Genomic DNA, 15103 nt, shown 5'->3' with positions numbered 1-15103 from the left:
TCAGCCCTCTGAATGCCAACGCCCAGCGCCAGGAAATCAGATCGCGGTTTCGAACAAGGCCAGCTCCCTCTTGCACTGTGTCCATTGCGGCGCTCCGCCCCTGCGTGAACGAAACTCAAACTTCGATACTGGCGCTTACTTCCCTCAGGCAGAGTGCAAAGGTTGACGGAGATTAAAGATTCGTGCATCAAAACCCTGTTACTGCGGGGAAAAGACTACTGCACATGGTGGTACCTTCCAAACCCATCCCTGTGCGTGGCCTCCTTGTGCGTCATGAATCCCGAGAACCACACGCCGCCACCCATCTCGCCAAAAATCACCCAGCGGTTGCGCTTCGACACGCCGATCTGCATATCGGTCCCAATCGCAACCGGCTTTACGCTCGAGGAAGGGGCCGCAGCAGCACCGAAATCCACCTCGCCAAATCGTGTAGAGCGCCACTCGGTGCAGCCGGAGAGGTAGTGGTTCGGTCGTGCAAAAAATACGAGCTTTCCGGAAGGCTTGGCCCAAAGTGTGTGGCGGAGAAGCGTCACAATGTTCGCCTGCATATTTTCGGGGTCGATCTGCGCAGTGAGCGATGTGCGAATGTGCAGCGCCAATTGACCCAATGGCAGCGAAGCATAGTCTCCCGAAGCGAGGGGTTCCAGCGGCACACCCAGTGCTCCGCCCCATAGCTGGTGGGGAGGATAGTCGGAGGGATCGTGTCGAGCAGGCGGTCGCGTCTTGGCATTGACAATGGTCATGACGGTGCTCATGCGCTTGCGCTTCGGATTCGCCGCATGGATGTTCTGCAGCAGCCACGCAAGCAGCACGTTGAACGTGCTAATCCGCGTATCGAGCGCTTGCTTCTCGCTGTCGTCTGACGCCGACACGAGCGCATCGACGTCGGCACGCGCCTGCACCATGAGAGCCTCCACCTTCTCCGCGGGCATGTACATGTAGTACTGGCCAAACTCCTTCTCCGGCCGCTTGATCTTGATGTCCGAAATCAGGTTCCAGGCGAGCCTTACCTTGTCGATAAAGCCGTACTGGAAGAAACCCAGTGGCAGCCCAACATCCCGCTCGGCCTGCTTCTCTTTCTCTGTGTCTTCGGATTTGCTCTTCTTGCCGTGCGGAGGGAGGTAGGCGATGAACGGGTCCACGCCAATGCCCTGGAGCGGAGCAGGTGCTGTCGACTCGATCGTGCGTCGCCACGCCTCAAAGATCGCCTTGACACTGAAAGCGTCTCCTGCGATGTGGCTGAAGGCGAGCGTGATGGTGGTGGCGTCGCTCCAGACGGTAGCCTGTGCGGTGATGTACGCCTGATCCGCGCCGAGCAGCTGCTTTAGCGACGTCGTTGCATTGGAGCACGTCATCTTGAGGCTATCAGCGCTGCCTGGTGCTGCACCGACGCTGACGGTATCCCTGCTGAAGCTCGACTCGACCGCCTTGGCTGCGATCGGATGAAAGCTCGCAATGGAGCGCGAGGATGCATCGACGATCACAATGTGCTTTTCCTCATCCTTGAGCGTCGTGCGCGAGCGCTGTTCAAGCTCTTTGACCTTTCCGGGCTGCGGGATTAGGAAGGAAAGGCCAGATGGAGTCGAGGGCGTGTGACGGACGCGTGCGGCGAGGATCGGCCACGCGCGCACCAGCTCGTACCACGAGTCTTGGAGGAGGGCGATCGAGAGCTGCGTGGGAAAGGTGAGCGAGATGCGTGTCATGATGTCCGTGTTTCCGAGCGTGCTATCGAGCACGGGGACGGCGACGGCATCGTAGCCTGGCATGTGTGGCGTAGCTGGCATGTTGCAGTCAAACCTTACCAGCTGGCGGGATGAGCGGGGGGAGAGGGGCTAGCGGGGTTGGAGATTAGGAGGGAAGAAAGGGGCATGGCCAATACTTATCGACACTTGGTCGAGACAGCGACGGCTCGGAATTGCGGGACTGAATGCTGCGCAGTGCTGCGCACTGCTGATAGCGCCATCCGTTCCGACGGGGGGAGAGGGGCTGGCCGGAATTGGAGTGTCTCAGCTCTCCGCACTAAAGTCGTTGCGCCGGTCAGGGCTGTCGTCGTGATGAATGCAGCCGGCTGTGCGTTGCGTCTTGTCCGTGCACAAGTCCGCGGCGCTGTATAGGTTGGTGCGAGATTGATGCAAGACCCGTCAGTCGGCGTCGTGCTGTCCTGCTTGGGCTGGTGAAAGCTGTCGAGTGCATGAGTGCATGCATGAGTGCAGTGGCGGCAGCTGCAGCTTCGGCTTCTTCGCTTCGAAAAACTCGGAGCTTTTTTTTACGCGCCGCCCCAACTTTCCTTTTTTTCTCCTTTTCTGGGCTGCTACCGAGCTGCATGGACCGAACCGGGTGTTGGCGCCAAAAATCCTCCGATGCATAAGAATCGGGTGGCTCGATCTTATAGAGCCGATTCATCCCCTCCTGCAGGTCGAGCTGCATCGTAACTCGACGGCTCAAACCAGCGCGGATCCTGGAAGGTCGAGCTTTTCTTGAGGTCCATTTGTCAACGGCTTGCCTCAAGTTGCGTGATGCCGAGATGGCGTGGTGCATCGGACGATTCGTCCGAGCTCGACTCGTTGTCGGAGGTGGATTGTCTCGATGGCGGAGGGCTGGGTGACGACGAGATGGTGATGACTTCGCGATTGTTGGTGTTGGGGGGTGAAGCTGGCGGCGAGACGAATTCGATAGACGGCGTCGAGGATGTCAACGATGTTAGCGACGAGCTGCGTGACTGGGTCGCCTCCGTAGCTGCATGAACGGTCTCTTCCGAGCGATGAGGACCCGCGGCGCATGATTGATTCGATGCAGATGCAGCAGCTGCTGCAGCTAGCGTTCTTGCCCTTAGCTCTGGGCCACCGATTGACCTTGTGCCAATGCCTTTACGACCGCCTCTTCCGCGTCCTCGACCTCGATCCCGACCTCGCGAGCCGCTGGCTGCAGTGGATGGAGTGGATGAGCTCATGGTAAAAAGCTCAAGATCGCTTCGGCTTTTCCGCAATGAGAAGCGCTCAACCCACTTTGGCAACACCACATGGTGGTGATATAGCAAGTCACAATCTCCCACGCCGCCGCCCGCCCCCACTTCACTTCCCCACTCCCGCCTCGCCACTCACCGCTCCCCACCGCTCCCCACCATTGCGCGTCGACTCAGTGTGATTACACGGCGCTTCTCTCTCAAATCACATTGTACTGATCACACTCGCTACAGTCACAGCTCACCGGCATGTTTCTGGCATTCACATCAGCATTCGGTTCAAGCCTCCCTCTGTCCCGTCACCATATCTCCAACTCGTCAGGCTCCTCCTCGTGAGGCACCACCGCACGCACCACATCGCCGATCGCAGCGTCGGCATACTCCAAAAAGTCCAGATCTGGCACCGCCAGCCTTTGCGCCCTCTCGCGAATCCACTCGACTTCGCTCCGCGCCCACCCTTCCACCATACTCTTGAGCTCCCCCAGCCACGCCTCGCTCTCGCCAGGCAGCTCGGCGGCAAACACCAGCTTGGCCGCAAGATCGATGCAGTGACTCCGCACCAGCATGCGGCTCGTCGCGTCCGGAAGTTCCTCTCCGTGCCATACGCCCACGGCCGTCGCAATCAGGCCCCGCTGCTTGGCGGGACATCCCATCGCCGCTTGGTGCAGCCGCTCCATCTCCTCGTGGCAAGGCACCGCTTGCGCCACCAACATCTCGATATGTTCCCCCAGCGCCTGACCAAACTCGCGGCATTGCTGTGCGAGTTTGGTCGCTCCTTCCGCCTCGTCGCACGACGGATACGGTAGCAGCCACAGCCGGTATTCCAAAGTGCTCGGCAGCCTTGCCGGTCGACGCTCGGGATTGCGTTGCCACGCTGGCGTGCGCAGCGCATCGATCCTCTCCACCATCTCCGCCAAAATCGGTCGCACGCACCGCGTCCAGGCGCGCATCTGTGCGACCGCTATCCGTGCGCTCTTCCTCGGCGGCGGAGCTAGCGCTTGCAGCAAGTAGCGGAGCGCGGCCAAGTCGACGCGCTTCACCTCTAGCACGATCTCCATCGCTTCCAGCACCGCTCGAGACGCTGCATCGATGCTCTCGGCGTGGCTTCGCACCATCTCGACCACGTCGACATCCTCAGGCGCGCCTTCCACGAGGCTCTTTACGAACGGCGAAAGGAATGGCAGTGATCCCAGCTGCCAATCGTGCGACGACGATGAGACGGCCGGCGTCTCGTATGCGGCCAACCAGTGCCTCGCCGCGTTGTCCTGCCTCTCTTTGAGAGCACGGTTGATCTCGCGCACTTTGGCTGTCGGACTAACGAGAGCCCGCAGATAGTCGCAGTATAGCTGCACCATCCAGTCGGGCGTCAAATACGCGTGTTCCCGCACCAGCCTCTTCAGGATCTGCACCTTGACTGGAGGCACTGGCAGCGCCACACTCTCGATCGATGCGTCGTGCTCGCGCAGAAAGCGATCCAGCCATCGTCGGTGCAGTTCGATTGACTGCTCGATCGCCGGAACTACCACCGTCTGCATCAGCACAGCGGCCCACGCCTTGTAGGTCGAGAGTGCGTTCATCACAAGCTCCCAAGTTCGCGGCAGTTGGCGCATCCCCACCACGTCCTTTCGAGCCGTTGCTGGGCCCTCGCAGATGTGCGGCAGGGCCCCTTCAGCCCATGGCAGAGCCGATTCCTCCGGTCGCGTCTCGTCCAGCGCAGCCAAGATCGGAACCAGCCTTTGCAATCCATCTCGCAGCGCTGTCGACGCAGCGTCCGACGTACTGGGTCGCCCGCAAACAGATGCGAGCAACGCCTCCAGAGCGGCGTGACGAATGTCGGCGTGTTTGGCGCGATCCAGTAGCTGCATCAGAATTTCGATAGCGTCCGACGGAGCGACATACTCGGCTCCCTCCATGGCTTGGGCAAGCAGCTTGACCGTCGAGACCTTGATGCTCGGCCCGTCCGTGTTCGGCTGCGTGCTGGGGACCCCAGTGCGGGCGAGGATCTCGCGCGCCAGGCCTTGCACCGCATCCCGGGCGTCTTGAGCGCAGAGTCTTTCGAGGTATCCTTTGGAGAAGAGAATGCGGTGCCACGAGCTGTCGTCTCTGTTCTCGAGCACGATCTTGAGCACCAGTGGCAGCGCCTCACGTGGTCGGTCGCCCGCCTGCAGGCACAGCACGAGGTCAAGAGCCAGACGCGACGTCTTTGGCAAACGCCCGTCTGCTCGCGCAGCAAGTGCCCGTTCAGCCAAGCGTCGCAAGAGTGATGGCGGTGCGATGCTCACCACGGGCATTAGCCACTGTCGCACGTCTTGGTCCAGACCCAGCTTCGACTCGGGTGTCTTCAGGAATGCTTCGCTTAGCACCAGTTGCGGGTATCGGACCTGGTTCTGACTGGGGAACGGCAGTTCCAAAGTGTCGCCATCAGGGCAGTTGTGGTCCAGCAGGAGCAGACGCAACGCAGCATGCGCCTCCACAAAGCTCCGCACGGTCTCCCTAGGCTGGTTGCGGGGGCCGGACCCGACGATGCCCGCCTTCAACGCTTGTACAGCTTGCCTTCGCTTCTCCAGCGCGTCGCTGCGATTCCAGCTACGATTCTCCGAAGCAGAGGCAGACCGACAGAGGCTGCCGTCTTGAAGCCCGCCAAGCACATCCTGGCCGATTATGGTGTCGAGGACAGTCATGGGTGCCTTCTGTGAGCGCTTGGGGGCTTGCACCAAGAGAGCGTTTGGAGCCCATGTCACAGCGTCCGGTGCAAGCGCGTCTGGCAACTGCAGAGCTGGAGCGCATTGAGCGAATTTTCGTGGATTCGGAAACATCTTTTTGCGGGCGGCAGGCTCAAAGACCTCTGTTAACCACCATGTTTCCGCTTCGTCGCGCGAGAGCCTCGAGTCTGCAAGCTTGCGAGTAGCGTGAAGCCACGCCTCTCTCATAAGCTGAAGCTTTGCAGCTTTGCCCTGTTCAGCCTTGAGCAGCAGGAGCAATGCAAAAGCCCAGTCCTCATGGTGTCCCCCAATAGCATCGAGTGTCTCCTCGTCGTCCGGTAGCGGCTGCATGGCTGTTTGAGGCTCGGCGAACACGATAGATCGCGCTGTTCGCAGCAAGGGGCTTGCGGCAGCTTGAGGAAGGACTTGGTCCAAGTTCCACATGACTGGAGCCACGTGAAGTGGCAGGCCGTGAGGAACACCGCGAGGAAGGCTCGCTACCGAGGGGTTGAGTGAGATCCGATGGGATTTCCAAAGCGCATCTCTGGCTGCGTGAAGTTTCTCAACAAAGGAGAGTCCGGCAATGGTGCGAACGTGGATGCCAGGCAACGAGCGTGCGTAGTTGTTGGCACGCATGGCGAGGGGACCGGCGATGTCGTACAGCTCGAGACGACGGAAGGCTGGGTCGATGCAGATCTCTTCGATGCGTATCAATAGGCTGACCGTGTCATCCCATACGAGCGCCGAGATCTGATCTGCGTCAAGTCCCAAGCAAGCCTGCAGACGCTCGATCCTACGCATGCGTTCGATGACGACAACAAGGATGATCAAGCTGGCACCTGTGAAGTCACTTGCTTTGAAGCTGGGTTCAGGAGCTGCTGCGCGCACGAGTTCGAACCACTCCCAGATGGCGCGATTGGCTTGGACGATGTCGTTGCGCACCGTGTCGACTGTCAGCGAGGCATCGGGTCGCTGCGGAATTCCCGAGAGAAGCGAGGTGGCCTCCTTTGTATGGATGGCCCACGCCGTGAAGATGGAGCGGGCGACGTGGACATCGCGAACGAAGCGGCGCATCCACACGACGGTATTGGTGTAGAGCTCGTACGAGCGGCTGCAGGTGGCCCAGCAGAGAGCCTGACGCGCCAGAGTCTCGCGATCGTCGGGATCGGAGCTGTTTGCGATCTTGCGCTTGCGTTCTTCGATGGCATCGTTTGAGCACTTGGATCGCTCTTGCGCGTCGACGGAAGGATCGAGCTCGAAGCGAGCCATGTCGAAATCGAGATAGCCGTGTTCCGAGCCGACGCCGAGTATCGAGTAGCCCGATGTTCCACCCATCGAGATCAATTCGTCACGGGGCAAATGAACGGCGAGCCGTTCGAGCAACTTGAGAGCCTGCTGTGGGGGCAGAGCCTGGAAGATGCCGAAAGACCAGCGCTTGGCGTTGCGATGGGTGAGGAGCTCCTTGAGTCCGGCATCCTGGTCGAGGTCGATTGGACAGACGGGATCCGAGCGCTGGATGAGTTTGAGCAGCTCCCACCTCTTGATTGAGGGGACGCTAGATTGGACCTGCGAGAAGCAAAGGTAGCGCGGAGATCGGGAAGCCATGTTGAGAGCGCGAAGAAGGACAGGCTGGAAGAGCTCGGGCGATTCGGCCCAGAGCTGAGCCGCTTGCTCCCACAGAACATTTCTGATAGTGTAATGGTCTTTGGAGTGGGTTTGTAGGGTATCGAGGATGAGGTCAAATGCAGCGCGGCGATCGTGCAGCGACCAATGAGGACAGGCAACGAGCCTGTGGAGAAGGTTGGAGAGCGGGCCGGCATACTTCTGCCTGACTCTGCGAAGCGAGTTGGAGGATGTGGGAAGTTGTTTGACAAGACTGGAGAGAGCCAGTGAGAGGAATGGCTTCACAGAGCCAAAGTCGTGCTGACCAGCGGCGGGAAAGACGACAGCGTAGACCACCTCCAGTCGATGCGAAGCGTGATCCGCCCAGTTCGACTCGAAGATGTTGGATCCAGGCTGCGAGGCGCGATCGAGGAAGACCTGATGGTGTTCTCGAAGCAGAGTGGCCTGAGGACCGTGAAGGGGCACACCGTGCGCGGCATCGAAGAGCACACGATGCACCAATTCGGGAGTGCATGCAGGCAAGAGATCAGCGTAGGCTTTGATGAGGTCGCGCTTTTCCGGAGAACTTCCAGCTTGGGTCGAGGCTTGGTAGGAGGAGGATCGGATCGAGGGAACGAGGTGGAGGAGCAGCTCAGAGATGGCCTGCCTCTTTTGCGCCTTGTGATGAGCGTCGATGCCCTTGACGTTGCGTCCGATCGCCTTTGTTGCCTGGCGGATGTGACAGACAGAGAAGCGTGAGAGCAGTTGAGCGATGCCTTCGGTCGAGCCGAGCGCATCCCAGGTGGCTCTCCAGTGCGTGCCACGCAGCACGCTTGCGAGTCGGCGGATGGCCTGGCTTCGGAGCAACGCCGAGTGATTCTGATGGAGTGCCTCGCGGAGTGTATCGGGCTCGCGCGCCGTCTCGAGCCAGATGCGCGAGATGGTCGGCGGCACAGCATCGATTGTGATGAAGTGAAGCACCGAGCGACGCACGGCTGGCTCGGGATGCAGCCGCAGCTGGTCGCGCAAGTATTCCACCACGTCCGCACTCGAGGCGCGACTGAGCAGCTGCACGTCCAGGCGCACCGGAGCTTCCGAGGCGGTCATCATTGTCAGCTTTTTGCGGAAAAGCCGACTGAACTTCGACCGTTTCTGATGTGGCTGGTGAGGATGATGGGAAAGATGGAGGGATTGAGCAGCTTCCGAGATGAGCTAGAGCTAAAGGAAAGGCTGGACACGAACCCTGACTGCTGCGCTTGGATCACTTAGCCAGGGTCTCTCTCCCGCCTCTTCTTTTGGCCGTCACAAAAATGGCTGAGTCGGTTGCGCAGGTGCGGGGGGCGAAAATTCCCAAAAGTCACACCTGCATCCGATTTCCCGACCGAACGCTGTCAACCTGTCAAAATCACCCTCGCCAGTCTCGGAACGGCTCAGCCGCCAACCTCCTCGAGTCACACTCCCATCACGACGGCCGACCCGATACGATAGCACATCGGTTGAAGTGTGATCGAAGCACATGTATTAGTAGAGACTAGAGGTGATATGTACAGACAATTCGTTCAAATGGCATAGATCTAGCACTTGAGGGTGGAGCCGACGCCGTTGATGCCAAAGTTGCCGAGCAGATTGGTGATGGGCGTTGGGAAGAAGCCCAGCACGGCATTACCGGCCGCACACACAAGCTCTCCCAGTGTAGCTCCGGAGGTCTTGGGGTCGATGAGCGAGGCGAGCTCCTTGTACGCAGCGTCGGTGGTTGGCAGAGGCACAAAGGCGCCCTTCTTGCCTACGCTCCAGCCCGGGATGGTCGGTTTGGCAAGCTCGATGATGCCTGCCCACGCAAGAATCTCGGGCGTCGATACGGGAACGAGTCGCTTGCTCCAGCCCTCGGGGAATCGTTCATTGAGGAACCAGCTCTTGATCATGCACTCGTCAAACTTGGCCGACGAACCTCGAAGTGCCTCGTGCACAAACCCACTCTCGCCGTACGCAACCAGCATACGCCATGGGTTGAAGTCGAAATCCGGGTTGTTGTGGCGACTGTCGTCCCAAGCACGATAGCGAGAGTGGGCGAGGGAGATAACGTCGACATTACCGTTGCCGTAGGTGTTGGTCTCGTTGATAAACTGCGCCACCAACTGCGGGTCTGCATCCCAGCTATTTCCAAAGTAGTGGTCTTTGCGGGTCACCGATCCATCGCCTTCCATAATGCCGTGGTGGCTAAGTCCACTTCCGAGACCGTATCGATCTCCGATGGAGAGCTTCATCTGCAGCAAGTCGCCCATCCCCACAAATGCGATCCCCGCAAGGATGGCCGCCAGATCCGGACTCAGATTCAGCCCGTTGAACGTGCCAACCAGCAGCTCGATGGGGTTCACCACTCCGCTTCGTGGAATGTAGCCGTGGTTGGCGATGGTGTTGAGACCCGGACACGGGCCTCGCTTGGCTCCCTGAGGCGGTGGTTGCCAGGGGTGTGCAGCATCCTCGGCAGGTGGAAGAAGCCCACCATCGCGTCGAACTCCAAACGTCGCGTAGATCTTCTCCGCAGTGATGTCGGTGATCTTGGTGTTGAGCAGCTCGCCTGCATCGTTCACTTTGGCCTCCTTGGTCAGCTCCGAGACCTTGCTCTTGAGGTCGCTGATCAGGTCGCCCAGCTGAAATGGGTCCGCGGAGAGCAGACGCTTCTCGAAGTGCGAAGGCGCGCCGTTGGGGCCGGGAGCCATCATGGCACCGAGGTTGGGGAATGCCAGCGTCGGCATCACCATCAAGGCGGCCGAAGCCAGGAGTGGCAGTCTCATGCAAAGCTTCATACCCGATGCTTAAGGCTCGATGGAGGAGGGGACAGAAGACGAGCAAGGCTGGACAGATGTGTCAAGAGCGAGGGAGGGGGCAAGATACGGCAGACGATTGCGAGGTGTAGATTTATATCTTGCCAGCCGGAGTCTCATTGTAGACGCCAAGCTGCGCCCGACTACTCGATCTGGCTACCTTGGCTCTCGCTCAAGCATCCTCCAACGCCATGCGGGCAGGCATAGTGGCTGTAGCGACCGGCGCCAGACGCTATAAGCATGCTGCTCACAAGCCTGGCACTACAGCCAAGCTCTACATGATGCGGTCATCGAGATTACAAAAGCAGCATCCGAGCTGCTATGATAGTGTCAGGAGTATCCATCTAGGTGGGCTTCATGTCAGAACAAGTTCTTCGAAAGAAGCTTTGCCGGAGCTAGCATGGCAGCAAGAACTCGATCGAGTAAGGCGCGAGGTTGGGTAGCTGATCCACGCATGAGTTCGTCTCGAATCCGAGGTTGAAACGACCCGAGCTGATCCTCACGTGGCGTTCAGATCGTCTGACATGTCAATCAGCATGTCATCTGGAACAGGGCTCGGGTCTCACCTTCATCTCGATGCCTTCATCGTCGTTTCAGGATCTGATTCCGGATCTACCAACGATCGCTTTGACTTTGCCCGAACAAAAGTAGGCATCGCAGTGATCTCCATTTGGGTGCTCGATCTCACTTTGTTGCGGGCAAGCCTCTGCTCCATCATACATCATCAGCGATGCCGAGAACCCGTCGCGGTTGACTTCATATGAGCTCTCCCTTTGTCGGCGAGTAAAAAAAGTATCTCCGGAAAAAAAAGGGTCCAAAAAAAAAGGCAATCGGGAAAGCGGATCGTCAGCTCTGTGTCGGTGAGCCGAAGCGGGGTTTGCGGGGGTGTCGCCCCCACTTGGCCCGGCGTTCGACCCCACACTCTCTCCACCACGACCGCGCATGCTGCACAATCCCTCCGGCTGGACCCCCAAGCTGCGGCTGCGATGCTGTCTGCCGAGCTCAGACTTGCCTCGCAGCATGTCCTGGAGGAATAAATAGCTTCAATCCTGCCTGTGCTGTGCGTTCCTTTCTCCCCACCTGCACCCATCTCGTAATCGCTTTTCAGTCTTTGTTCCAACAATTCATCATGGCCATTCAGTCTGCCGAAGGAGCTCCTGTTGGGGGTATCCGTCGCATTGTTACGGGACACGATGCTCAAGGTGTCTCGATCATCGACAAGGACGACGAGATCGAGCGTCTGGACTGCACTCCCGAGCACGCCCACTTTGCAGTAAGTCCTCCCTCCTGTCACCCCGCTATTTCGTTACAAGATGCTGACATTTTGGGAATGCAGGTCATGTGGAGTACGAATTCGTGGCCGATTGACAACACGCTGCCGGGAGATGGAGCCAAGAAGCCGATTTTCTCGGGCAGGTCGCATAACGACGACGGCTCCGTGGTGAGGTTTGTCGATATCCCTCCTGGATGCTGCAGCCCCATGCACCGCACCCAGACGCTGGATTACGGGATCGTAATCTTTGGCGAGGTGGAGCTGGAGCTCGATTCGGGCGAGAAGAGGACGCTTCGACAGAGCGATACGTGCGTTCAGAGGGGTACCAACCATCTGTGGAGGAACAACACGAATCAGTGGACCAGGATCGCATTTATTCTGCTCTCGTCCAAGCAGATCGTCATCGATGGAAAGCAGCTCAGCGATCACGGCTTCCCCGGTCAGGAGTAAGATGTCGAGATCGTGTTTAGTCGAAATACAGTGTCTGCCAGTGACAAGCATGCGATGAGGAGTGTATGAGCAAGTCAGCATAGCGTGCTGCATCGTTGAATGTTGGTCAGGGTGGCAAAAGGGGTCCAATGGCTTAATGTTGCTTCTAAGCATGCGCCGTCGTCTGAACTGAGAAGGACGATGGCCGGCCGACTAGTCCCGGCGGGGTCAACGTTCGGAAAAGATGGCGGCAATCTCCGCGGCGCTACTGGGTTTCCCCACACTTGCCGAACCCCACCTCGATTTCAGCGCTCCCCGCATCACCGTGCCCTCGTCCATCTTATATAAACCAGCTGATCCCTCCCAAGTCTTCTCTAAATTGCTGCAGAGTCGGCTGTTCTCCACGATGAGCACGACGAGAAAGGGCATCCACCGCGCGCCGATTGGGTTCGGACCGGCACCTTCGCCGCGCCAAGCACCTGATGGGAGCCGATTCGACTGGTCGCAAGCCCGCACCACCACCGTCGGTAAGTCCAACCTCGTGATTCCTGCCTGCAATCCCCGGTGCTGACACGTTCGTTGGGGGATGGTAGGCATAGTTGTCGAGGTGGAGCGCGAGTGCGTCGAAGCACTGCTTCCTCCCGGCTACACGGTCTCGGACAGCGTCACGCACCCAACGGTGCTGTTCGAAGTCATGGAGCTTCGCAATCTGCCCTGGCTCGCGGGGCGCGGGTACAACACGCTCGGCGTCTACCTCAACGATATCGTGTGCAATCGCGTACAGCCTGCTATTACGGCGTCGTACATGGCGGTGCTGTTCGAGAACTTTACCGATCCCATCACGACCGGCCGCGAAGAACTCGGCTTTCCAAAGGTCTACGCCGAAATCCCCAACGCCATCGTCTCCCAGAAGGAAGGGGTGGAAAGCAGAGTGCATACTCTGGCATGGGGCGGATTCGAGTTTCTCCGCCTCGAGATGGAGCTCACTGCGTATGCGGTGCAGAACAGTCCTGCGCTGAAGCCGGATGCGAGGAGGTATACGCATCCGACCAAGGATGGGATTCTTCACCAGCGCTATGTTCCGGCAGTGGGAGAGCCCGGAAAGAGCGATGCGGACTACGCCACTTTCTGCCCTCCCCCACCTGGCCCGCCCAAGGTGCTGGAGTTCAAAGCTCCGCCCTTGAGCCGTGGCGGCGATGAAGTGTGCCCAGCGGTGGTCCAGGTGCAACCGGATCAAAAAGCCGAGGGAACACATGAGTTCTGCGAGGGCGCAGTCAAGCTCAGCGTGAAGCGTGGATCGTTCGACCAGCTCCCGACGCTGTACAATGTGGTGGATGCGTTGGCGAGTCTCAAGGTGCGTGCGTGCAGAGAGGTGGCACTACACACCTTCCAGGGCGCAAGTGATCTCGGTACGTCCTTCTCACCCACCATTCCCCGTGCTCACAATTCGTCGGCTGACGTTCCTCTTTCACAGCCGCAAACCATCGCATTGAAAAGTAAAATCGTAAACCAGAGCAACGAGGATGATTCTAAGCCCACTTTGCGAGGACGGACATGGCAGCTGCGCCGATGGTGACAGCGGTAACAGCGGCGATGGCACGAGCCAGCGAGGCGCGCTGCATCTGCTGGTTGTGAATGAAATCGCCACTGAGCAGTTCGACGAGTGCAGTGTAGAGCAGGATACCGGCGCTGACCGAGTATAGCGTGCCGAGCACGATGAGTGTGGTCGAGTTGTTGCCGTTGAACGTCTCGCGCACTCCGATGCCGATGGCGATACCCACAGGCGTGGTGAGCACGTACATGGTAGCCATGAGCAGCTTCGTGCCCACCCCACGCCAGACGAGCAGCGAGAGTCGAGATCCGAGAGCGAGACCTTCGAATGTCTGGTGGAAGACGATGGCGATGAGCAGAGCCACGAATCCGGACCCGGTCGCAACGCCGAGCGTGACGCCAATGAGGATCGAGTGGAAGATGATGCCGGCTTCGATGGCGAAGACGTCCCACTCGGCTACCTTTGCCTGTGCGTACGTGAGCCCGCCAAAGCGCTCCTCGCCCTCGACCGACCCAGCCGAAGAAGTCTCCTTGGTGTCCACTGCGTCTTCGATCTCGTGGGTGCAGGTGCGCGCTGAGCCAGAGCGGTTTCGCAGCGATCGCAGCAGGAAAAAGTCGATGACCCAGACGAGCCATACGGCCGCCATAGCAATGGCAGGTGCAGGAGCCTCGTACGTCAGCTCGCCGATGCACTCGTTGCTCCAGTAGATGAGTGCATGGCTGAGCAGGTGCACGAAGACGGTGCTGAGGATCACGCCCGTGCCAAAGTGGCGGCAGATGAAGAAGAACTCGTTCGCCCATAGGCCCCACCTCTTGGCCCCGGTCTTGGAGTAGAGCAGGATGGGAAGGTAGGCACCAAACGCGCTGGCGGCCAGAAGGATGAAGATCGACGCGATGTGCAAGCTCATATCGTACGGAGCGGGCGGAGCGAGTCCACAGCCGTATTCGGCGGAAGGACCATGGTTGTGACCCGCATGCGATCCGCCGTGGTTGTGACCGGCATGGCTGTCTTCCGAGTGATCATGACCTTCATGTTCGTCGGCGGATTCGTTTTCGCAGTGCCAGTGGTCCCCGTGCAGGTGGCAGGCACCCTGACCGGTGGGGCTTGGTTCTGCGGCAGCGTTGGCGGCAGTGGCAGTGGGCGAGTCGCAGTGCCAGTGGTCGACGTGCAGCTCGCACAACTGGCCCACCGGTGACGGCTCGATAGCCGCCGCGCTCTGCGTTGCGCTGGCGGTGGCCTCGGGCTGGCTGGCGTCGCAGTCCCAGTGGTCGATGTGGAAGTCGCACAGCCCTCGTCCTGTGGGCGAAGGTGCGATGACTGTAGTTGTGGGCGTGCCCGAGACTGTCACGGCCGTCGTGATCGACTGCGCGCCCGTACGAACCACCAGCACCGCAGCGCAAACCACCGCCACCTGGCTACCGATCTTGCTGAATCGCACCATCTTTTCTTCTCGCAAATGTTCCGAGTATGAGAGGGACATGAAGAAGATGGTCAACGCAAGGTGGGTTTAAGTACTCGAAGCCAGGGCGGCAACCACCAAGGCGCCCCTGATCCGAAGCCGAAGCGCTATCCGACATTTTTTTTTCAGCGGTCCCTTGAAGCGGGCCTTGAATGGATCTGTCGAACAGGCCATCGAACCATGCAGGTGCCTGGGAGTTCTTGGCATTCAAGATGTACCGACGAGGTCGCTGTCGTGTGCGTGCGGTGCGTTCGAAGCGAACCCGTAACCACAAGGGTCGTTGCCAAGCCTTTTTTTTT

General features: G+C 59.3%; 7 protein-coding genes across 7 annotated transcripts; 2 read left to right on the top strand and 5 right to left on the bottom strand.

Moving 5' to 3' along the window:
* Window positions 1-215: 215 nt before the first annotated feature.
* Window positions 216-1766, bottom strand: PAN0_031c6231 (lysR family regulatory protein; the record flags this gene model as incomplete). The annotated part of the gene is made up of 1 exon (XM_014798310.1): window positions 216-1766. One exon carries the CDS (start codon window positions 1764-1766, stop codon window positions 216-218), a length of 1551 nt encoding a protein of 516 aa, XP_014653796.1.
* A 725-nt stretch (window positions 1767-2491) lies between these two features.
* PAN0_031c6230 (uncharacterized protein) lies at window positions 2492-2950 on the bottom strand (the record flags this gene model as incomplete). Its single annotated transcript, XM_014798309.1, has 1 exon — window positions 2492-2950. One exon carries the CDS (start codon window positions 2948-2950, stop codon window positions 2492-2494), a length of 459 nt encoding a protein of 152 aa, XP_014653795.1.
* Window positions 2951-3261: 311 nt separating this feature from the next.
* Window positions 3262-8373, bottom strand: PAN0_031c6229 (uncharacterized protein; the record flags this gene model as incomplete). The annotated part of the gene is made up of 1 exon (XM_014798308.1): window positions 3262-8373. One exon carries the CDS (start codon window positions 8371-8373, stop codon window positions 3262-3264), a length of 5112 nt encoding a protein of 1703 aa, XP_014653794.1.
* A 467-nt stretch (window positions 8374-8840) lies between these two features.
* On the bottom strand, window positions 8841-10073 carry PAN0_031c6228 (heme-thiolate peroxidase; the record flags this gene model as incomplete). Its single annotated transcript, XM_014798307.1, has 1 exon — window positions 8841-10073. One exon carries the CDS (start codon window positions 10071-10073, stop codon window positions 8841-8843), a length of 1233 nt encoding a protein of 410 aa, XP_014653793.1.
* Window positions 10074-11220: 1147 nt separating this feature from the next.
* Window positions 11221-11814, top strand: PAN0_031d6227 (cupin 2 domain-containing protein; the record flags this gene model as incomplete). The annotated part of the gene is made up of 2 exons (XM_014798306.1): window positions 11221-11364; window positions 11428-11814. 2 exons carry the CDS (start codon window positions 11221-11223, stop codon window positions 11812-11814), a joined length of 531 nt encoding a protein of 176 aa, XP_014653792.1.
* Window positions 11815-12037: 223 nt separating this feature from the next.
* PAN0_031d6226 (acetoacetate decarboxylase) lies at window positions 12038-13293 on the top strand (the record flags this gene model as incomplete). Its single annotated transcript, XM_014798305.1, has 3 exons — window positions 12038-12320; window positions 12393-13202; window positions 13268-13293. 3 exons carry the CDS (start codon window positions 12038-12040, stop codon window positions 13291-13293), a joined length of 1119 nt encoding a protein of 372 aa, XP_014653791.1.
* A 29-nt stretch (window positions 13294-13322) lies between these two features.
* PAN0_031c6225 (high-affinity zinc transporter of the plasma membrane) lies at window positions 13323-14786 on the bottom strand (the record flags this gene model as incomplete). Its single annotated transcript, XM_014798304.1, has 1 exon — window positions 13323-14786. The coding sequence occupies one exon, from the start codon at window positions 14784-14786 to the stop codon at window positions 13323-13325; it is 1464 nt and encodes a 487-aa protein (XP_014653790.1).
* Window positions 14787-15103: the final 317 nt, after the last annotated feature.

The sequence above is a fragment of the Moesziomyces antarcticus genome, assembly GCF_000747765.1.
Source record: "Moesziomyces antarcticus DNA, scaffold: scaffold_v10031, strain JCM 10317, whole genome shotgun sequence".
Classification (NCBI taxonomy): Eukaryota; Fungi; Basidiomycota; class Ustilaginomycetes; order Ustilaginales; family Ustilaginaceae; genus Moesziomyces; species Moesziomyces antarcticus.
This window is presented reverse-complemented; position numbering and strand designations above follow the sequence as displayed.